The sequence below is a fragment of the Argentina anserina genome, chromosome 4 (assembly GCF_933775445.1).
Source record: "Argentina anserina chromosome 4, drPotAnse1.1, whole genome shotgun sequence".
Taxonomy (NCBI): Eukaryota; Viridiplantae; Streptophyta; class Magnoliopsida; order Rosales; family Rosaceae; genus Argentina; species Argentina anserina.
In genome coordinates, this window is record NC_065875.1 from 20,843,127 (window position 1) to 20,866,061 (window position 22,935).

At 37.0% G+C, this 22,935-nt stretch overlaps 3 protein-coding genes and 2 pseudogenes across 3 annotated transcripts; 2 read left to right on the forward strand and 3 right to left on the reverse strand.

Moving 5' to 3' along the window:
• The first annotated feature begins 559 nt into the window (after nucleotides 1–559).
• Nucleotides 560–1,638, forward strand: LOC126791534 (TLC domain-containing protein At5g14285-like). The gene has a single exon (XM_050517994.1). The coding sequence runs from the start codon at nucleotides 709–711 to the stop codon at nucleotides 1,444–1,446; it is 738 nt and encodes a 245-aa protein (XP_050373951.1). The 5' UTR covers nucleotides 560–708; the 3' UTR covers nucleotides 1,447–1,638.
• Nucleotides 1,639–3,533: 1,895 nt separating this feature from the next.
• Nucleotides 3,534–3,623, forward strand: LOC126793005 (uncharacterized; annotated as a pseudogene).
• A 1,000-nt stretch (nucleotides 3,624–4,623) lies between these two features.
• LOC126791172 (uncharacterized) lies at nucleotides 4,624–9,396 on the reverse strand. Its single transcript, XM_050517583.1, has 16 exons — nucleotides 9,250–9,396; nucleotides 9,091–9,166; nucleotides 8,735–8,869; nucleotides 8,065–8,428; nucleotides 7,892–7,987; nucleotides 7,636–7,715; nucleotides 7,212–7,287; nucleotides 6,936–7,112; nucleotides 6,246–6,350; nucleotides 6,051–6,146; nucleotides 5,872–5,964; nucleotides 5,723–5,761; nucleotides 5,572–5,613; nucleotides 5,288–5,418; nucleotides 5,047–5,173; nucleotides 4,624–4,878 (listed from the first exon to the last, which is right to left on the reverse strand). Exons 1-16 carry the CDS (start codon nucleotides 9,323–9,325, stop codon nucleotides 4,720–4,722), a joined length of 1,872 nt encoding a protein of 623 aa, XP_050373540.1. The 5' UTR covers nucleotides 9,326–9,396; the 3' UTR covers nucleotides 4,624–4,719.
• Nucleotides 9,397–10,634: 1,238 nt separating this feature from the next.
• LOC126792374 (lysine histidine transporter 1-like) lies at nucleotides 10,635–13,689 on the reverse strand (annotated as a pseudogene).
• Nucleotides 13,690–20,361: 6,672 nt separating this feature from the next.
• On the reverse strand, nucleotides 20,362–22,728 carry LOC126792940 (lysine histidine transporter-like 2). Its single transcript, XM_050519462.1, has 6 exons — nucleotides 22,553–22,728; nucleotides 21,631–22,014; nucleotides 20,966–21,465; nucleotides 20,777–20,868; nucleotides 20,596–20,664; nucleotides 20,362–20,502 (listed from the first exon to the last, which is right to left on the reverse strand). Exons 1-6 carry the CDS (start codon nucleotides 22,726–22,728, stop codon nucleotides 20,404–20,406), a joined length of 1,320 nt encoding a protein of 439 aa, XP_050375419.1. The 3' UTR covers nucleotides 20,362–20,403.
• Between the last annotated feature and the right edge of the window lie 207 nt (nucleotides 22,729–22,935).

Consider the following 22,935-nt stretch of genomic DNA (forward strand, 5'->3'; position numbering starts at 1 on the left):
CTTTCCTTGTCTTATCAGCAATTTAAGCCAGGTTGGAGCTCTCAATCCTGTTCTTATTTTCAGGTTTATAATTCGTGTGGAAGGGTCTCTCTTTAAAAAAAAAAAACCCCAACAAATTTCAATGATTGTTATAAGCCTTAAAATAGAAGCAAGTATAATCCTTCCTTGCAAGCACAAAATCATTACGTGTTAAATCCTCTAAACTGGTATCCCGAATATCCCACCCATCTATTCCATTTATTTCCGTATGTATCATCATTATCATGCATGTCCAAATTCCTTGAAGCAGTGAATTAAAAATACCCCAGTAACTTCTCTTCATCTTCTCCACTCCAATATCTAACTTAAATTGCTTTACGATTAGGGTTAGGATTAGGATGAGAATTAGGATTATGTTTATGATTAGGAGCCACATTTCCGTCTATTTATCACTAAAACTTGAACAAAGATAGGTTGACTTGTTGCATTATTGGTCAATAATAATATCTCTCTCGTGGGGCTGGACCCCTTGATTTGATTATACCTTCTCGTACCTTCTCCTCTAAACTTTAAAGCTCTCACATTCCGCAGTTTCAAAAGCAGGTAACTTTTCTATCTAATCAGAATCCCTCTACCTCTGGTTTAACTCCAGCTACTCCCTTCTCTCAAATCTGAATTACTCAAACCTTCATATTTTTCTGTATCTTCCTGTAGTTGGTTTTAGCTTCCATGGAGACCCCAATTCTTTTTACCCCAACACTTCCCACATTCTTCACCATGTTCTTGCTCATCTATCTCTTGGCAAGATTCATGCTTTTCCGAAACTGGGGTCCCAAACATAGGCCGGAAGCTTCGAGCTGCGTAATCTCTCTGGCTCATAGCACTCCTGTAGTTTTCATGGCGATCCATGCACTAATTCACAGCCAGGGAACTTCCATTTTCGCCTCCATGAACACAGCTTTCGAAGACACTGTTCTTGAATACAGCATCGCTTATTTCTTGGTTGACCTTCTTCACTACTTGATCTTCTACCCTACTCAAGTCCTCTTCATTCTTCACCACCTCGCCACACTCTACGTGTTTACGACTTGCCGCTATGTGGTTCATCATGGGGCTGATGCCATCATTGTGCTTCTCTTCCTCGCCGAGATCACCAGCGGTTGCCAGAACGTTTGGACGCTCGCGAGTTTTCAAAGAGCTAATTCGGCCTCTGCTGCGAAACTGTATGACTTCTTGTCCCCTCGGTTTTATGCTTTTTACAGTGTTTTTAGAGGGGTTCTGGGGCCTCTGTTTATGTTTAAGATGGGATTGTTCTATGTGAGTGGGGCGGCCGGAGACGAAGTTCCGACATGGGCGTGGGCGTCTTGGATGGTTGTGATTGTTACAGCTATCTGTGTTAGCATATTGTGGGTGTTGGATCATTGGAAAGATTGGTACAGAGATAGAGTTGAGAAGAAAGAGAAGTAGCGTAGCATCTGGGGTTTTTTTCGCTTTTGTTCATATCGAAATAGATGAGATCATGTATTGTTTGCAATGTAGATTTAGATTATGGTCTTTCTGGAGAAGGTTCCGAATTGACCAATTCAGGGTCTCACATAAACTATGTATACATGAATTTGATCACAGTGAATCTGGTTTATCGATACAAGTCATTGCATAGTATCGGATTCTAATGGGAATGTTATGGTTTGTCATTTGTTTAAGAATCGATATCTGTTGACAAACTCGATGTTTATGCACAAATCTTAGACAAGATCGATGTTTGAGTACAGATATATTTTAAGCACAAAAACTCATCCTCCTTTTCCCGTTTGCCGATCTGGCCAAATCGGCATAGATGCTGATATGCATCTAGTGGCAGCTGAACCAAAGCAAAATTTCTGTAGAACTTTGCTTGGTGAGTGGTTTAAGACTTGAGTTTGCAAAAAAAAAAAAAAAATTAACAACCTACTTCCCATGCGATCTTATCTGTGAAATATTTCCTTCATATACTTATAAGGGTATGTCGGATGAGAAGACAGACACGTCATCAGCAGATGTTTTGAGCTCTTGGAACAAGTGAAAAGTGGCATGGAATTCTGGTGGTGGATATCTGTTTCCAGCAAATGGCAAAAGAGATTTAGATCTCTTCAACTGTGGAGCCAAGGGGGTCTTGTTTTTGGATCATCTGCTAGAGGGACTTCATGAAACCCCAGAATGGGAAGCAAAGGTAGAATTTGGGACAATAACACACTGATCTCTTATTCTTAATAGCTTAGGTGAATATCGAATAATTAGTTTTTGCAGAATGCACATGTGACCTCAAACATGAGAGGAGAAAACCCCAATTAAGCTCTCAAATTCAATCTTTGCTTCAAGGTTTTGAGAGCTAGGTTAGGAAAAGAAATCCGTCTGCATGCCCAAGTGCCCTTACATCACTTGTGCAGTCTCCAAAAACTTATTAAACAAACAGATGTACTGCTTCAAGAACCAAATGCATGTACTAATTCTCCCAAATCAAAACCTCCTGTATTGCTTTCCTTCATTCTGGGGCTCATGAAATCAGCCACTAACCCAATGCCAACTGCAACAACTACCAGCGGAGTAGGAGAAGATATGAAGTTATAAGAGAGGAGAGTGCAAGTTTGGTTGGATACTTGGTTAGGTGTGAGTTCTTTTATGGTTTGGTTTAAAAAGTGGGCATGCTTGGCATGGGACATCACACCTCCTATTTCGGCCTATTCACAACCTTTGCATGCACTATCAAACACTGATCCCATCCTTTGCATTGCTTCTCTGCCTTCCAAACAGATGCACCCACCAGATAGGATTCTCCCTATCTCTAAATCTCTAATTAACAAAGTTTACTAAAGAATAACCCTGCAGAACTGATAATATTCAAAACCTCTTCACAGAACCAGTCCTACTGGCTAGACTTAAGCCATTAGAAGTTCAACATATATCACACCCCAAAAGAGGCCATGGCACCAACTAAAAACACAAGAGCTGATGCAGCTGCAGCTTGTACTTCTCAAATAGTTGCCTGCTTGTCTTTGGAAGTAGAACCCCTATAGGATTGTGATTATTATAGCTATCAGTGTGGTGTATTGTAGATTTTGGATGATTGGAAAGAGAGATAGTGTGCAGAAGAAAGAGAGGTAGAGTTTGTGGTGATCTTCCCATTGTTGAGACATAGAAATAATTTCTTGAAACACTTCTGCGTATGATGTTCCTAATCGATTATTCAGGGTTTAACATTGACTATAGGGATACAATAAATTGATAAACCTAACACAAAAAAACTGAACAAATTTGATATTGACGAATGAAATATTTCGTCTATCAGAAAAGCAAAGCTGATTTAAGCAAAGCGAGACGGAAATCCCGATCCGGATATTAAAATGATTCCTTCTGATATGAATTGTGGTTAAATATAGTTAGTGACCACATGACAACAGGAGGAAGAACGATTTAGTACTTCGGGTCCAATTGCCTATTTTTGTTAGAAAGAATCCCACATCCAAAAAGGAGCTAACTAGACGATATTTATATACCTTGGAATCCTATACCAACTTGTTCTTTCGGGGACATCCGATAAAATTGGAACGATACCGAAAAGATTAGCGTGACCCTAAACCATATTTCGAGAAATGGTCCAATTTTTTTTTTTTTGCAATTTTTTGCTTGATCTTCTGCTGTACTTAATGTGCTTGGTCTTGATCATCAGGAATCTGGCATTGGCAATCACCCCCACCTCATGAGGTTTTAGACCAATAATATACATAGAATTAGAACAATGATATTGCTTGTAAAGTGTTTAATCTCATGTATTAGCAAGGTCCATATCAGAAAGTTAGGAAATTATTCTGGTTAAGCTCAAACATATGCTTCCTGGATTTGTGCTTCTACGGATTCCTCATGACCATGCTGAACTCCTACTTCTCCACCAAGTCAACATCCTTTGTTTCATCCACAACTCCGCCTTTGATCTCAGCCAGAAGCCGCCCCTGGACAGATGGAATTGTTTACTTACTGAAAACAACACAAATACTAGTAGAAATTGGCGAAGGACCATGCCAGCCAACTGTGCGTTCTCAGTTGCTTTCTGTATCAATAGAAGCAGTTATAGCCGAGTAATCAAACATGAATTCGAAAGAGATAAACGCTGTGAAGTGTTCCCATGATAGAATCGAAAACAAAATCTGACGTTACTGATCAACTATGCGTCGGTAGATGACCAAGTTCCCATTGGCAAAAGCGTTTACAATTTTACATGGTTCAAATTGCTGGTTGATAAGGAGCTTGCCTTGTTCAACTGAAGGAAGCACTCACAAAAGATGCATTACCAAGTTACAAGCCCTTTCCATTTGGGCTGTTTAGCTTGCTCAGATGTATTCTGTTCGTGTCTTTGAACCTAGCTTGGTTAGCTGAGAAGCAATCATGCATATGTAAACAAGAGCAAGTTATTTCTGCTTGTAGAAGCATTATTAATGATCTCCTATCTTAATTAGACAAGCTAGTCCTCATTACATATCAGATCGTAAAGCAGTGTGCACTTGTTGGTGAGATGCATCTGTACAGCATTGAAATTATACAATATCGTCATTAATCGATGATGATCCAAGTGCAGCAATGAGTACTGGAATCTATCAATGATACAATAAAATTCAACCAAAAAAAAGAAAAAAGAGGAAAAACCTCAACGCTATAACTTACCTACAATGTTCTGATCTACACAAGCTAGCTAGACAAGTACAAAGTTTATATGCCTATAATGGAAACATTTGATGTTTCAGGACTACCATAGTAATTAAGCTCCGCAAAAGTACCTCCTCCTTCTCCCTTTGAGAGTCTTCCGGGATTGACACAGATGGATCTAACCTGCTGTTCTCCTTCGCCTCTATCACCATGGGAGATCACCTGAATCAGAATGAAATTTCTGTTAATTTTCTTGAGGACATTCCCCAACTCATTGGTTTAAATATTTCATTGTCACAACATTTATAATTAATTCCATCAAGGTGGCAGTAGTCACCATTCTGTGTGATCTGTGACTTGCTTTGACACTGAAACTGGTATGAGAATTACCTTCACAAAATATTTCATGTCAGAGGGTAGGATGAGAATGTCTGGTATCAATGAGATGTTCAGAGCTTCTGGAGCAAGTGAAAAATCCAGTGGAACGCTTTCTGCTGGTGGATATAAAGGATAAAAGCTGTACCAAAAAATTACAAAATCATTTTGAGTTAAGATCGTAAATCACTTCTCACCATATGGGCTTATGCTAACATCAACTGAACAAAGCTCTAAAGAAGTATTACAAACATGCCTGCGTTGGCTGAGTATATGGTTTGCAAGTCTGCTCATGCGATCACGGGGTGTTCCATCCTTTGGAAAACGTGAGGTCTCCTCTCCACTAAGATGTTTAAGAATATCCACTGAGCAGCAACCTATCTTGACCTGAATCCAGAAGTTGACTATAACATTACTTCAACATCCCATGACCTATGCTTTAAATTCCAAAAAATGGAACCAAAGCAAACAAAGATAGATCAGCAATAAAAATGCAAAATACAAAATTTGTCAACTACAGATCATTATATTACCAATTACCTGATTTGCCTCAAACATTCCTGGATTTGTGAGACTGGTTATCTGAGTAAGAACATGTAAAACTACTTGTAAAAATCTAGATACTGAAAGTTAATTTGGACTTCCCAATAGGTTGAAAGATACATCATTAAAAAACAACAAAACCGTGTACCTGACGTGTGAGATCTGGAGGATGAATGTCAAAGGGAGGCTGCAAGACCAGGCAATAATTACATAATATATCGATAATGTAGTTCTTATAGTATCTTGATAAATTGTAAGCAGATATGTACTATGTATTTGATCAAAACACAACATTACCTGAGGGAAAACAAAGTCATGGTTAGCATCCCGTACAGAAGGTACAAGAACAACACGTGCATGAGAACCCATGTATTCTGCATAATCTTGCAACTGCTCAGAGAAAAGGAAAACAGGCATGAAGAATAAACAGACGTTGACAGTTCTTCACAATAACTACAAACTTTGAAAGTGCATACCCTTCTTAGAATTTCAAATTGGAATATCTCATCAAAGGTCCTGTCAACAGTGCCTTTCTTAATTTCTGGATGTTCCGAATCTATAAATGGTCCTAGCTGAGGAAAAACATGAATAATTGAATCTGTCAGCATCAAAGTTTGGTGAAGTGAAATTTCTTTAAGAAACTTTTCAGTTGCAGAAATGTAGGTATCTACCAATATAACCAATTGGGGAAGCTTTCTGTTTGCATATGCTAGCAACTCTTTCAAAGGTTCAAACAATAAGTTGTCGATCGTCGTAAAAGGACCTGATGCAATGATCTGTTTTCAATACAGATAGCATGGGTCACCAACATAGATAGAAAGATTTGCAAATAATTGCCAAGTTAAAATTTATATATTGATCAGCATATAACTGCGTGCAGAACAATACACATACATATCATTCACCTGACATTTGATCAAGCAGAAAGTAATTTTTTTTGTTTGTTTCCAGATGCCTGAGATATATGCTGCCTTTTGCTTGTTTGGTTAGCAAACAAAACCCCTCTACCTTTTCACTTGATGATAAATTTCTCTCCAGTTGGAAACTGATACATTTCTATTATATTCTGGCCTTTGTTGTCCCTCCTAAAAGCCTACAACTCACATATTATTGATTTTTGCAGCCCAGCTTCCTTAGAAAGAAATTAATGTCTAGAATTTCACCATGACAAGATAGTCTCTACTCTTAGAATGTCAAACGAGTTTTCAAACACTATCTTTTAAGTGACATCAGAATGCTGTGGCAAATGAATTTTGGTTAAGTGAAAACAGTAAAACATTAACAATGACTAATGGATGAAATCTTTGGCATAAGAAAACAGTTGTGGCTCACAGATTGACACAATCTACAAGTATACATACCACTGATAGCTCTGGTTGTGGACTGGCTAGATTGACTGATGAACTCTCTGAATCAAGAGCTGGCTTTTTGGTAGGACGCAAATTCTCGTCAGCAGCAAAAGATAAAGGAACTGAATCAATCAGTTTGGAAGCAATGAAGCAGTGTCCACTTGGATTATGCCCAACAATACCTACTACCTGCAGAAACACAATCCATTCATGTTATAGTTGAAACATGATGTTTAATTCAACATCTGAAATCAGAGCCATGGTTAACTTATGATGATGTTGTAATACCTGGCCAGGAAAGATTGAATACTGGCTCACTAGGTGTAAGTCTACACGAATACGTTGACCACCAGAATGTTCGGCACTGAAATAATCAAAGAAATGAAAAGATAAATACTATCTAAGGGAAAAAAAAAAGTCTGACTTTTATCCACAGATTCAAAAAGAAAAAAAAATCATTTCTGCTCCAAGAGGGTAAAACATGCTTCATAGGCTTGTTCCAGTTCTGAAAGAATTGTTGTGGAACCCATAGGGGTGTGCAGTGCTCTAAATGTTGCACAATAGATGGCTAATATCCTAGGACCATATTTTCTAATAGTCATGAACGTTACGAGTCTCATCAGATCGGATAACCAGGAAGAATGGTTTCCAGAAGTCCTAATAGTAAAACTGTGCAGATGAAGAATTATAAAAGAAATTTACGTAATTCTACCTGCTTTGCAACAAGGTGGACTTCTCATTTAGATGGCCCTCTCCATCACAACAGATCATCCCAACTGTAAATATGCTTTTCTGAAACAAGATATATTTTTCTTTCAGATATTTAGACTTAAGCTCTATCTATGAACATTCTCTTAAAAGCAAGCAAGCGGGTACCATGTAACAGATGGATTACAAGTTAAATCATAAACGGCTTTGACTAGAGTCTTCCTGCCACCTTTTTTAAGTTGAGAGAGATATTATTATACCTCTGAAGAAACTGTTGGGTCCACTGGTTCTTCAAACTGCCCGGATGAAACTAGTGCAGTTGCATGCTTTAAGATTCGATTTTCTAGTGCATTAAACTAAGTCAACAAAAGATCAAGTTAGTGAAGCACTTATATGAAGGTGAAATCAACATACTATAATAATTTTCACTTACCCTATCTGCAATCCTATCATACATAAACCTACAGTCAATTTCAGGACCTGAACCATGGACTACTAAAAAACACCTCTTCCCAGGCTTGACTCTCCTAATAATGTCATCATCGTCTTGATTCTCATTTTCATCTTCCTTCTTCACCTTATCTGTATCTGGCATGTTCTCGATGCTAAATTTCACCACAAACTTGTCGGTTCGTCTACCAAAAGGAGTAATAAGCTTTGTTGGTTTTCCAGAAGAAGGTACGTTCCCATTTGTTTGTGGTGTTGAGTCCAGTGACTCTGAATAGCGGTTCAGGGATTTGGATACAGGCGTGTGAATAACTGTTTCCTCCATATCCACATCTTCATCATTCAAAATCCTGCAGAAGGTTTCCCATCACCTATCAGATACTGAACTAGCATACAAGTCAAAATAATTCAATGTCTAAATTCACCTTCACTGCATTTTCTACTTGTTCATAGTCGTTTAAATTGCTAAATTTAGACCCTTAATCCGTCATCTGAAAGTTAACACTCAATGAAGTTACCTCCTCTTTGTATCATTCATGTTCTATATCTCCCCTGTGGACCTATATCAACTAGTCTCCAAGTTATAACTAACCAAACACACAAAAATCCACAACATCTACATACATAAACACAGCAAAATCATACAATGTACTTACATGTCCACATCATTACTTGAGTAGATATGCACACCCGGTTCCTCCTTACTATTAATAGCTTCTTTCTGCTCATTCTGCAAATGTTGTAAGAACCCTTCCATTTCGACATCTCGAACCACCGGCTCGTTTAACTGCCTGCAGTATTGCATAAACAAGCATGCTCATATAAAACCCAATTCCTTATTCTCATGATGGGTCAATGAAATGTAAGAATACAACTTCAAAACTAAACTCAGCAACTTCACAAAAACCCAATGTCGTATCGATTTCAAATCAATAGCCCAGAGCCCTAAACATAAATTTGGGAAATTTCAGTGGACTGAAAAATTAAAGGTGGGTGAGGAAATGCAATTGACCTGTTGAGGTAGTAAATTTCCCAACTTGAAACGAGATCCGAAGGCGTGAGCTTGTAATTGATGCAGAAAGTGACACCTAATTGAGAAAAGAATCGAAATTTGAGTGACCTGTGAAATTAGGGTTTTCAATTGAAGAAGAAAGAAGGAGAAAGACGTTACATTTTTTGAGGATTTCGTCTTCTTGGTCGAGGGTGAAGTCGCTCTTGATGAACTCGGCTTTGATTTGGGCTTCCATTGAGGGATGTCTCACTCTGTTTCTCTCTCTTAGGGTTTATAAGCCGCCGATTTGGGAATTGCAGAGAGTTGGCGGGAAATATCGAGCTCTTTTGGAGGGATAATTATTTGCAATTCCTATAATGCCCTCTTTGCTTTAGATTTCGAAGTTGGTATCCCGAAAAATGACACGTCGTAAAGTCACTATAAAATCAAATCAATCATGGACTAGCACACTCTCTGTTCGAAATATCAGCGATATGGCCGATATATCCCCGATATATCGCTGATATTTCGAATCCGATACGATAAGAGCATATCGGTCAAAATTTATCGGTCAACGCAAAAATGATGGTCAACGATCAAATATCGGTCAAACTTTGATTTTTTATTATTTTTTCAATTTTTGTTTAATTTTTTAATATTTATTTCCTCTTTTTTTTTTTTGAAAAACTTATATTTTTTTTTCATTTTTTCATATGTATTTTTAATTTATATAAATTTTAAATATATATGATGAATTTCAAGTCTAAATAATCATTCTTAAATACCTATTTTTATTATTAGATGTCGTTCGTGTACTTTAATTGTCATTAAATCAAGTATTTATTTTCTTTAGTTTACTTAGTACCGTTTTTTAGTTTATTTGGTACATATTGAAGTACAATTTTATAAATTATTGAAAATAAGCAAATCCGATAAAACCGATATATCTCCCGATATATCGTTTTACCTCTCGACCGATACGATGCCGAAAACGATATTTAGACCATTGAGCACACTATGGTTTCGACTTTCGACACAGAGATTAGCTAGTCTTTCTAGGTAATTTTGCATAGTTAAATCTTTGGTAGTTTGGTAGTCTTAGACGTTACATGTTCCATGTTCATGTTGTCTCCTACATTTGTTATCCTGATGTAAGCTAGGCTTGATGCACATATTTTTAAAGAAATAACTAATTCATAAAATTTAAGTTCATCAATATATGATGGTTTTACAATGAAATCTGACAACTAGTAGAGTAGTGAACTAACCAACATTTCTTATTCTCATCCTACTATAACATCTAATTGTAGTATCGTACAGTGATGAAAGCAATGTATTCAGCCACAACTTTTTTCCTAGCCATAGTAGGAGATGCTCGACAATGCTTGCTTGAATGTCCCAATAGATATCAAACTTGAATATCGGCCAAATTAAACCATGAACCGAGAGATAGCGATACGGTTGTTTATTTATGATCAGTGGTTATATGCTTATAATCGTCTATTTTTGTGGCTTCAATAGTGTAGGTGTCAACATTGCTCGTTTTGCACACGCGTTGTAGTAGATTAAGAGAAGAACTTATAGGTTTTTGCTTGGAGAATGATGTCCCGCAGTGCACCAATGGGGGCTAGAACCATCAGAAGAACGCCAAGAATGATACAAAACTGAAATGAATCAAAAAAAGAAAAGAAAAACAGAAGTGTGAGTCCACAAGCGTATAGAAAAAGGAAGACAACATACCCGGAGGCAAAATTACACAACTTACCCAGTTTGCACACCAAGATAGACCGAATGGTTTCGGTTTGTAGATGGCAAGCCACATGATGCAAGGAAGCTTCACGTACAGAGCAAGATTAAGTTAAAATTTAGCTCTTTTAATCTCCTAAATGCATACTCATATAAGAACACAAAGATCAACCAGAGCAAAGAATTTGTTAGTAGTTTAGTTTTCTTACGAAGTAGGTTGTTGGGGCAAAAGCAAATCCCCCAAAGAATCCGAGAAGGCCACCGAAGAAAGGGATTGCCATGCCAATGAACATTGTAATTGCTGCAATATAGCACTAAAAAGATTTAGATTTCACATAAAACTTGGATTCGATCAGAAACATGCATTTGAAGAATTAAGTCGACCTACTTACCAACATATGTAGTTCGAGTAACAAAGCGGAGAATGAAACTTGGTCTGAATTTCATTTTGAGGACCAAAAAGGTTTCAATCATGTCAAACACCCCCATTGCAAATACCTGATAGCTTCCAATGACATGAACCACGACAAACAGGTTGGCAGCTGCAATTAGCCAAGTCGGTTTCTCCAGTGAGATGAGAATGTTGTCTTCAACGCTGTTTCCGTAGATATAAAACCCAACAATAGCAACAGGGAAATAGCATGCATAGAGCCACGACTATGTATGCAACAACCACTCCCTTCCACATGGGACCCTTGGAAGGCTTCTCCGGAGTTGAGGGTATGGTTGCTTGGATCTCCAGAACAACATTGTGACCAGCATAGGCAAATGCTACATCACCCAACCCACTAAAGAAGTTGAACACAGTTCCAGAAGTAGTTGTGGCTTTGTAGCTGTAGTCCACATTTTGTACGACCCCCTTCTGTAATGAAGCTGTCCATGCAATTGTCGAGTAACTACAAACAAGATGAGTCCAAGAACACAAGGTCAAAAACTCAGAATCAACTATACCAGATCACTATTCATTTCATCACAAAAAATCGTTTTAATCAAACCAATAGTAAATTCAAGCTTCCATGTGCACCGGTTTTAGGAGAGGCACGTGAATAGTGTTTTCGAAACAGTAAATTTTATAAAATTTATTTTTACTAACGGTGATTGTAAAAAGTAATTTACATATAGTGAAATGTAAATTTATTTTACGTACGTTAATTGTAAATGTGAATTACGTACAGTAAATGTAAAAGTAATTTCTGAAGGGTAAATCAGTAATTTTTATTTACTGAGACAATGTTTACGATTGAATAGTATGCATACGTACAGAAAATACGTAAACAGTATGTACTCGTACATGAATACGTAGTTGATATGTATTTGTACAGTAATACGTGAATAGTAAATACGTAAACAGTAATTTCGTAAAACCAGAAATTGCTGAACAATAAAATATTATTACTGTTTCGGCATTTAAGGTTTACGTAACGATTCTAAATTTTTTTCTTATCTTTTCAAGGTGATCGATAATTCAAGTAAATGATTTGCTTTCGGAATTGTGGAATTACACTCGAGATTATAAGGTAAGTAAAATCTTACATTTATGAATCTACCCTTGCGGAGATTCAGGATTATGCTTAATTGTAAAGATTGAAATATGATATGGATATGATATAGTGGAATATATATTTGTATAAATGATAAATAGGTACATATATATAGTTTGCTATATTATATACTGTCATGATTTAGTGGTGAATATGATCATTTTGGTGATGAGATTTATATATCGAGCATGTGATTTGATTTGTACAATATGACATGATGATTATTGTACGTGGTTTTAACATTGAGTTTTGTTAAAACGTGATTGTCTTCGGAGGAGTTTATGTCTTCGGACGAGTTTATGTCTTCGGACATGTTTTGTCTTCGAACGTGTTTATGTCTTCGGACGTGTTTGGCATGTCGGAACCTAACCTTTGGCCGGGCGAAAGTTACGATACAGTTAGAGCTCTAGTCTGTCTGCCGGGGTACTTCATATGAGGTAACAGATGGGTTATCGGCTTATGAGTACCCATATATATTTGATATTGGATAACAGATGGTTGTCCAATGTCGGCGGTGTACTACATGAGGGGTAACAGAGGTGTACCAACGCTCATGAGTATCCGTATTATAAATGCATTTGGGTAAACAGAGGGGTTGCCCAACTTCTCATGAGCATATATATTTTCACATTATTAGACAACTAGATGGGCCGTCTAATGAGTCATGAGTGCATTTATAATTATTGATTTGTGGATTTTCGTATATATTTTTATGCGAGTTGTATTTGTTGTTTTTACTCATACGAGCTGCAAACCTTACCGGGTTTGTGTTTACAATCTCGGTGCATCTATTCGATGGTGTAGGGGATAATTCCGCAGGTGTCGATTAGTGGAAATCGAAGGACAACTCTGAGGACTTGAAGTTATTTTTATCCTATCTTGTGGTGAGAATTTTGTGTGGATTTTTGTGAGGATTTTATGTGAGGATTTATACATTTCCATTTGTTATAATGTCGAATTATCAATTTAGTTTGTAATAATCGGTTTGTCTGAGTTGTATTTTGAACTCAGAAATGATCCACTGTGACATTAAAATGATTTCGATTTATTGAGATTGTTTTAGAGTTTTTCATGACTTCGAAATTAGAGTTTCATACTCGAAATTTTGGAGTTGTGACACCTTATCCACTCGATCGATCAGTACTCATTAGCTTAATTATTATCAGCATTACCTGAACTTCTCGTATCTGATAAGCACCTGTTGCTGCACAAATCCGATTCCGTCAGCTTGTGATTAATGCATAAAGTGAGACCTATAGCAATCAGCGTGTTGTGGAATTAGGGACGTTTCCGATACCAGACACACCCCAACCCATGATGTTTTCTCTTCCATTTCCAGGAGATAGTGTCTAGTTCGATTCACTAGACAGCTATGGGGTTACAAATATACGCAAGCGATCAACGTCATGTTTGTTAGGATTATAGGAGTAATATTGTGCAGGTAGTTACGTCATTTTATTGTATCAACCTAGCTTATATAATATATACTCATGCAACCTTGTAATAACCCGATTTTTTTCGGTTTCAATTTGTACAAATTTGTAGAAATTTATAAACTCAGTAATATTAATAAATCACATTTTCTCGCTTCACGACGAAAAAGATTTATTAAATTGAAAAAAAAATAACTAAATAAAAAATTTGAATTTCTATGATATACCACTTCTTGACTACTATATGCATGCATAGAAGCAACCTTTTACAGGAAGCGACTCTGTAAAAAAAAATTAAGACACCTTAAATAAGATGTCGAATCGAAAATGGAACTGTCTTCGGAAAGTAAAATTGGAAAAACATTATGTTTCCGAGACGCGAGAGTCGACTTTTACTCCGTCGCTCGTTTTCAAAAACTTCATTCACAAAAGTTGTAGAGCTTGTCGATACGATTTTGTGGACACGTCACGCGTTTCAATCGGACATTGTACGTGAAAGTTATTAGTGACGGAAGTTAGTTTCCGATTTTGAAAGAAGTATAAAATGAAATTTTAAGGAATTAGAGTTTCCAAAAACAGAAACCCTATTTTCCCTCTCTCTCTCCCCCGCAGCCTTCTCTCTCTCTCTCTCTCTCTCTCTCTCTCCTTTGCCGACGATCTCCACACCCTGGCTCTGTGGCTCTCACCGCCACATCCATGACCTCCGCAAGCTCGACCGCAGCAAACCCCGAGCAGGACGCGTCCTCCCTTGCCGCCGTGACGCCGCGCGACAACTAGAGGCCCTGCGACCTCCTCCGCCGTCCAAACTCCACCTCCGGTGACGCAAGCACTCGGCGATCGTTCCACTCCACTGCGCCCATCCTTCGACGCCTTCTGCGATCGATTTGGAACTCAATCCGAGCCGTAGGAGATTCCCTTCGAAAAGTTGACCCCGCCGGCATCTTGAGCTTCTCCGGCGACAATCTGGCGGTTTCAAGGTTCAATCTAGGTAAGGGTTAGTTTAATGTGATTATTGTTGTCACAACCCCGAAATTTCAAGTATGAAACTCAAAAATCGAAGCCATGGAAATACAAAAACAATCTCAATAATTCGAACTCATCTTATCGTCACAGCGTACATTACTGAGTTCATAGTACAACTCTGTAAAATGGATTATTACAAAACAAATTTAAAATTCAAGCATTATTTCAAATGGAAATGTATAATCCTCACCACAAGATAAAATAAAACAACTTCGAAGTCTTCAGAGTTGTCCGTCGATTCTGCTAATCCACACCTGCAGAACTATCCCCTACACCATCAAATAGGTGCACCGGGATTGTAAACACAAACTCAGTAAGCTTTACAGCTCGTATGAGTAAAACAACATTATAGCTTGTATATAAATACAAAAGAGAATTCACGAAATCATTTAATTATAAATGTACTCATGAGTCATTGGACGGCTCATCTGGTTGTCCAATAATATCTGAAAATATAAGTGCTCATGAGAAATCGGACAACCCATCTGTTTACCCAAATACATTTATAATACGGGTACTCATGAGCGCTAATACTCATCTGTTACCCCTCATGCTAGTACGCCGTCAGACATTGGGCAACCACTTGCTACCCAATATCCAAAAATATGGGTACTCATAAGCCGGTAATCCATCTGTTACCTCTCATGCCAGTACACCGGCAGACAGACTAGAGCTCTAACTGTATTGTAACTATCGCTCGGCCAAGGCTAGGTTCCGACATGCCAACACGTCCGAAGACAACAAAAACGTTTTAACATAACTCAAGTTAAAACCACGTACAAAACAATCATCACATGTTATTGTACAAATCAAAGTGAAATGCTCAAATAAATAATTATCAACGCTATAAATGAACTTATTCACAAACGGAAATTATGACAGTATATAATATAGCAAACCATATATATGCACCTATTTTACCAATTATACACATACACAATCCACTATATCATATACATATCATAGTTCATTCTTTTTAATTAAGTGTAATTATGAATCTCCGCAAGGGTAGACTCGTCACTGTGAGATTTTACTCATCTTATTTTCCTGAGCGTAATTTCTGTAATTCCGAGAGCAAATCCTTACTTGTTTCTCGATCACCTAGATTGCATAAGATGTTATTAGAAACGTTGCGTAAAACCTCAAATGCCGAAACAGTAATTGTCTCTTTTTACGAAATTATTGTTCACGTAAACACTATTGTCTACGTACTACTTTTCCTATATGTACTATTTACGTATTACTTTTCATATACATATTGTTTACGTATTAATGTACAACAATGTACTATACATAGTAAATACTGTCAGTTAGTACAAATCACTGATTTACCTTTCAGAAATTACTTTATAATTACTGTACATAAATTACATTTACATTTACTGTACGTAAATTTCTTTTACATTTACTGTACGTAATTTACTTTTTATATTTACCGTACAAAAATCACTTTTTACAAAAACTATTATTCACGCGCCACATCTGGCGGCCGCGCCTCCCCACAGTGGCAGCGCGTGGAGCTCACGCGCCGCTTGAACCGGCGCGCGTGGCCTGCCCACTGCCGCCCAAAACCCCTCATTTCCTTTCCCTCTTCCCCTCCACGGCCCAAGGCCGCCTCTTATCCTCCTCACGCTCCCTCACGTACCGCCTAAGGCGGCGGTATTCTCTCCACCTCCACTGAAAATGGAAACCATAATCCTTAAAATTCCTCTTCCAAAATCGGAAACTAACTTCCGTCGTTAATAACTTTTACGTACGACATCCGATTAGAACGCGTGACGTGTCCCCGAAATCGTATCGATGAGTTCTACAACTTTCGAAAACGAGCGATGGAGTAAAAGTCGACTCCCGCGTTGCGGAAACGTAACGTTTTTTCGATTTAGATTTCCGAAGACGGTTTCGTTTTCGATTTTACGACGTTGCGAAGTGAAACAAATGCGGTTTAATAAATTCACACACTTTTTAAAGTCTAAGAATTCAAATAATTTGATTCCGAAAAATCGGGTCATTACAATTGTGGTTGATTTGGGTCGATTTGGAGGAGTATCGGGGGAGGAGGAGGTGAGGGTTGTACCGCCGCCTAGGGCGGCGCGTGAGGAGAGCAGGAGGCGGCCTTAGGCCGTGGGAGGATAGAGGGGAAGAGAAGGAAGGGTTTTGGGCGGCGGTGGGCGAATTACGCGCCAGTTTTGGAATCGGCGCGTGAGCGCCACGCGCGGCTGCTTTTGGTGGCGTGTGAACCCCACGCGCCACCACGTGCGGCGGCGCGTGAACAGTAAATTTTTGTATAAAATGATTTCTGTACGGTAAATATAAAAAGTAATTATGTACATTAATTGTAAAAGTAAATTTTTGAAAGGTAAATCAGTGATTAGTATTTACTGGAAATATAATACGTAAGCAGTACGTACATGAACAGTATACGCAATAGTACGTACATGAACAGTAATACGTGAACAGTAAATACGTAAGCACCATAACTGCTGATCAGTAACAGTAGAACTGATTCGGCATTTGAGGTTTTACGTAACGTTTCTAATCACTTCTTATCCAATCTAGGTGATCGATTAATCAAGTGAATGAATTGCTTTCAGTATTGTGGAAAATACGCTCAGGAAAATAAGGTGAGTAAATCTCACTATGACGAGTCTACCATTGTGAGTGATTCATAAGTACGCTTTATTTTAAAGATCGAAATACGATATGTATATGATATAATGATTTGTATATGTGTATAAATAGTAAAAATCGATACATATATATGGGTTGCTATATTTTATACTGTCATATTCCTATTCAAATGAGTTTATTTATAACCCTGATTATTTGTTTTATTTAAGCATGCTTCGCTTGTCTTTTGTGCAATAACATGTGAGAAATGTATTGTACGTGGTTTTAACTTGAGTTATATTAAAACATTTTTTTGTCTTCGGACCTGTCTTCGAATGTGTTGGCATGTCGAAATCTAGCCTTGGCCGGGCGACAGTTACAATTCAGTTAGAGATATTGGGTAACAGATGATTGCCCAATGTCTGGCGGCGTACTGCATGAGGGGTAACAGATGAGTACCTGGGCCTCATGGGTACCCGTATTATAAATGTAATTGGGTAAACATATGGGTTGCCCGATTTCTCATGAGCACTTATATTTTCAAATATTATTGGACAACCGGATGGGCCGTCCTGTGACTCATGAGTACATTTATAATTAAATGTTTTCAATATTTTTCTTTTATATTTCTATGCGAGTTATATTGTAGATTTACTCATACGAGCTGCAAAGCTTAACGAGTTTGTGTTTACAATCCCGGTGCATATATTCGATGGTGTATGAGATAGTTCTGCAGGTGTGGATTAGCAGAATTGGAGGACTACTCTGAAGAGTTCGAAATTTCCTTTGTTTTATTTTATGGTGAGGATTGAGAGAATTTTACATTTCCATTTGATATAATGCTTGAATTATATGTTGCTTTTTTAATAATCAATTTGACTGAGATGCTCTATGAACTCAGTAACGATACGCTGTGACAATAAGATGATTTCGATTTATTAAGATTGTTTTAGAGTTTTTCATAACTTCGAGTTTTAAGTTTCATACTTGAAATTTGAGGGTCGTGACAAATCTATATTGTCTATTCAATGAAATAAGTCACAATGTAGCTTCCAAAATTTTCTTCATCTCTTTTACTTTCTTGCACTTTTCAATTTAATAAACCCTAAATCCTATCAATGTTTAGTAATCGTTATATCTAATTATCTATAGAGGAGTACTGCTTCTTCTTTTCAAGGAACTTTTTTTAAAAGAATATTTGCTGAACAGTTGTTTGTGGTTGTATAGGTTCGTTATTTCTTAATCATTTTCTAACTTCTACGAACAATATTTGGTTGCAGACTTTAACGATTCCGACAAACGGTATGTTCGTTCACTCTTGTTATATGCTTTGGCTCTCAGTTTCATATTATTTTGCTATTATGATTATTTTTTCTAGGAATGAATTTCTATAAGTCGACATAGCTAGCTATTGAGCTGATCGAGTCGGAGCGAGATGACAGAGCATTAGAGCCATAGGCAGACTAGACACTCGGCTGTATGAAATTAATTGGCAAGCCAGTGGAGAATGAGTGGTGTTTGATTAGGGTTTCAATTAATTTTAACAATTGTTGTTTGACGACGAAGATGATCAGATATATAGGAGATGATTTTTGGTTGCAATAACTTCAGCATCTTAACACAACTACAACACGGTAATGAAACCGACGTCGCTTAATCAATCTAATCGACCTCTGTATCCATGTACAAACAGCACTAAATCTCTTATTCTTATACTAAAATAAAATAAATCCTAATACATATTTTATTAATAAAGTAATAAGAAGAGTTAACATGTTGACTACTTAAATGTTTGAACTACTCAAATTGTTCAGGTTTTATTAAACTTCAAAATCTATCTAGTTATGATTTGAAGTATATGATTGTAATTTGAAAATTGAGTTTCTATTCATACCTCTAAAAACGGTATTTAGACCTCCTTACTCAGTAGATCTCTATTTTGTTTTTATAGATACATAAAATACTATTTAGACCTCCAAAATTTTCCTAAAATGCACATTATCTAATTTGATATATCAAATCATACTACTATCTATTAATTTATTTCCTATTCTATTTCAAAATCATTTATTATATACAACTCGAAAAATGCATAATAATCACACAAACTATCTTCTCGAATGAATTCAATCACTCTTCCACTCGTTTGCTAAATTCATAATAAATTGGTAAATTATATTTTTCATTCATTGACAGTAACATCAACGTATATGAAATATTTTAACTTCTAATTAATGAGTTTTGTTCATCAACGTATATGAAATATTCTAACATCTAATGAACGAGTTTTATTTTTTTTTGGCTCAAATTAAAGTTTATAAGAAATTCTATATAATTATATAGTTTATACATTAAATCGTCCACATTCAATTTGATGTTTATCAACTACATAAAATTTTTGACTAATGATGTTTATAAAAAAGAAAATAATCAATTAAATCATTTAATGTAATTTGATATCCCATTTTGGATTGTCTAGCAATAAATATAAAAGATAATTATCGACATTTGTATTTTATAATAAATAAGTAAAGAATTATTTGAAATTATAGGTAATTTCATATGCATTGACTAAGGTAAAACTATCTAGATAATTTCATATGCAATGACATTTAGGGAGGTATGAATAGAAGTTCTCATTTGAAAAATATAAAAGTGAAAAGAAAAATAGAAGGAGAAACATAACCACCAACTACTATATCAGTTAACAAAAACAATTTTTTTTCTAACAATTTATGTTAGAAGAAAAACAACTAGTGAATGATGAAGCAATTTCTACAGCCATAATTATTTTCCAAATCAGATCAGGAGATGGTATTGTCAAACCCTGAAGACCACAATAGATATTAAACTTAAAAACTCGGCCAAACCATGAACAGAGAGATGGTGACAAGGTCCTTTGTTGTTTATTTATATCGATCAATTTGTGTAGAATTCAATATCGGAGTTGTCAACATTGCTTGACGCAGGCTAGCTGTAGTAGATTAAGAGAAGAACTCGTAGGTTTTTGCTTGGAGGATGATATTTCTTAGTGCACCGATGGGGGCTAGAATCATCAGAAGAGCTCCAAGAATGATGCAAAACTGAAATGAATGAGAAAAAGACGTAAAAACTCTGTACAAAGCATAAAGAACAAGGAAGACAGTTTACCGGAAGGCATGATCAACAAAACTTACCCAGTTTATACACCAAGATAGACTGAAAGGTTTTGGTTTGTAAATGGCTAGCCACATGACGCAGGGAAGCTTGACAGAGCAAGATATAAAGAAAAAGTTAGCTATTTTGATCTCTCAAATGCATACACGTCAAGAGAACACAAAAATAAAATCAGAGCAATGAATCCTTTAATTTGCTTACGAAATAGGTTGTTGGGGCGAAAGCAAATCCCCCAAAGAATCCGAGAAGGCCACCGAAGAATGGGATTGCTATGCCAACGAACATAGTAATTGCTGCAAATATACGAGTTAAGAATTAGCATTATATATTCAAAGAAAATTAAACTTGAGAATACATTGGAAAAAATCCGAGAAGGATGCGTGGACGTACCAACATATGTAGTTCGAGTAACAAAGCGGAGTACGAAGCTGGGTTTGAATTTCATTTTGACGACCAAAAAGGTTTCAACCATGTCGAAAACCCCCATTGCAAATACCTGATAGCTTCCAATGACATGAATCACTACAAACAGGTTAGCAGCTGCAATTAACCAAGCCGGTTTCTCTAACGAGATGAGGATGTTGTCTTCAACGCTGTTTCCGTAGACATAAAATCCAACAATAGCAACAGGGAAGTAGCATAGAGCCACAACTATGTATGCAACAATTACTCCTTTCCACATGGGACCCTTCGACGGCTTCTCCGGAGTTGAAGGAATGGTTGCTTGGATCTCCAGAACAACATTGTGACCAGCATAAGCAAATGCTACATCACCCAACCCACTAAAGAAGTTGAACACAGTTCCAGGAGTAGTTGTGGCTTTGTAGCTGTAGTCCACATCTGGTACGACCCCTTTGTGTATCGAAGCTCCCCAAGCAATTGTTGAGTAACTACAAACAAGAGTACAGGAACACAGGGTCAAAATCAATGATACCAGATCACATTGTTTGCATTACTAAAAACTTATGGTTAATTATCATTCATTCAAGATTATATATAGTAACCAGCTCGACATTAAAGTTTCCATATGTGCGATTAATATTTGATTTGATTACCTCAATGACATAATTGCTGCGGCAAGTGAGATACCAGATATGGAGTTGAAGTTGGGGAGATGGGAGAGCACAAAGTGACAGGAAGCGAAAATCATAATCCAGTATGAGGTCCTGATATCTTTGCAGCTAGGACAAAGCACGTCATGGACTTTCTTCAATGATTTTCCTCCTGTGACCATATAGACTATGCAAACACCAACCTCAACAATTACTTGTTGAGGCACCACAATCCAGAGCCCTAGCTTCGGACCGAAAGCATGTTGACCCAGCTCGTGATACCTATCGAACCGTTTGCCAGGCACCATTTCATGCATCTCAACCATTTGCCATAGTGTGTATAGGGTGATGATCCATGACAAAATCAAAATGACTATACCAGGACCCCTGCAATATTTCCAAACGCGAAAGATTCATCATTCATTCGAGTGTTAAATCATTAATCATATATATCAGTTATATAATAGTTGTGATATTGTTAATTGCATATCACATATGACCAAGTATAATAATCAGGAATCTGAGTTCTGTTTTGTCTTTGACAGATAGAAATCTTATACGGAAACCCTTTTAGTAGCTAGTGAGTCTATAAGGTAATGAATGAAATTGTCTTGTAAAAGTGAAACGCAGATAGTAAATCAGGAGTGAAGATTCTTTTGTATATTGCAACCTTTAAATCCTATACGGAAACTCATAACTTATCACATGAAAAAACCATCATGTATCAATGTTAATGAACCCAAGTAAAATCAATTTTCAATCGGCTGATAGAACTCCTATAAACAAACCAATAATCTATCAAGTTCTGAACATAGTCTATAAGATAATGAAAACAAAATAAATCTCAAAATCTATCCATTAGACTCCACAAGCAAAGTCTAGCAAACAATGAACGTTAAGCAATGAAGCAAATAAAAAATTGTACCAGCCAAGCTCTGAAAGAGCATAAGGAAGACTAAGAACACCAGCCCCAACCATGGCAGTGACATTGTGGAAAGCCGAGTACCACCATTTGGCATTCCTGGCAGAAGTGATGGGAAGCCAGTCGTCGATCTGCTTCTGCCTTGCAAGCTCAGCTTCCGACATAGTACCCGCAACCATTTTGATCTCAGAATCAGGCCAGAATAAGATTCAAGAAGGGGAAAAGTTGTTGTAGGTTGAGACCAGAAGGGTCAGTTATATAAGTTACATGGGAATGAAAGAAGGCCAAAAATAGAAGAATCAAGTTGATACGTTGTATCTTTTTCTTGCGCTAGTAAAGGAAATAGTGCCCGTGTTTAGGAGTTGTGAGATGTATAGTCTTAAATA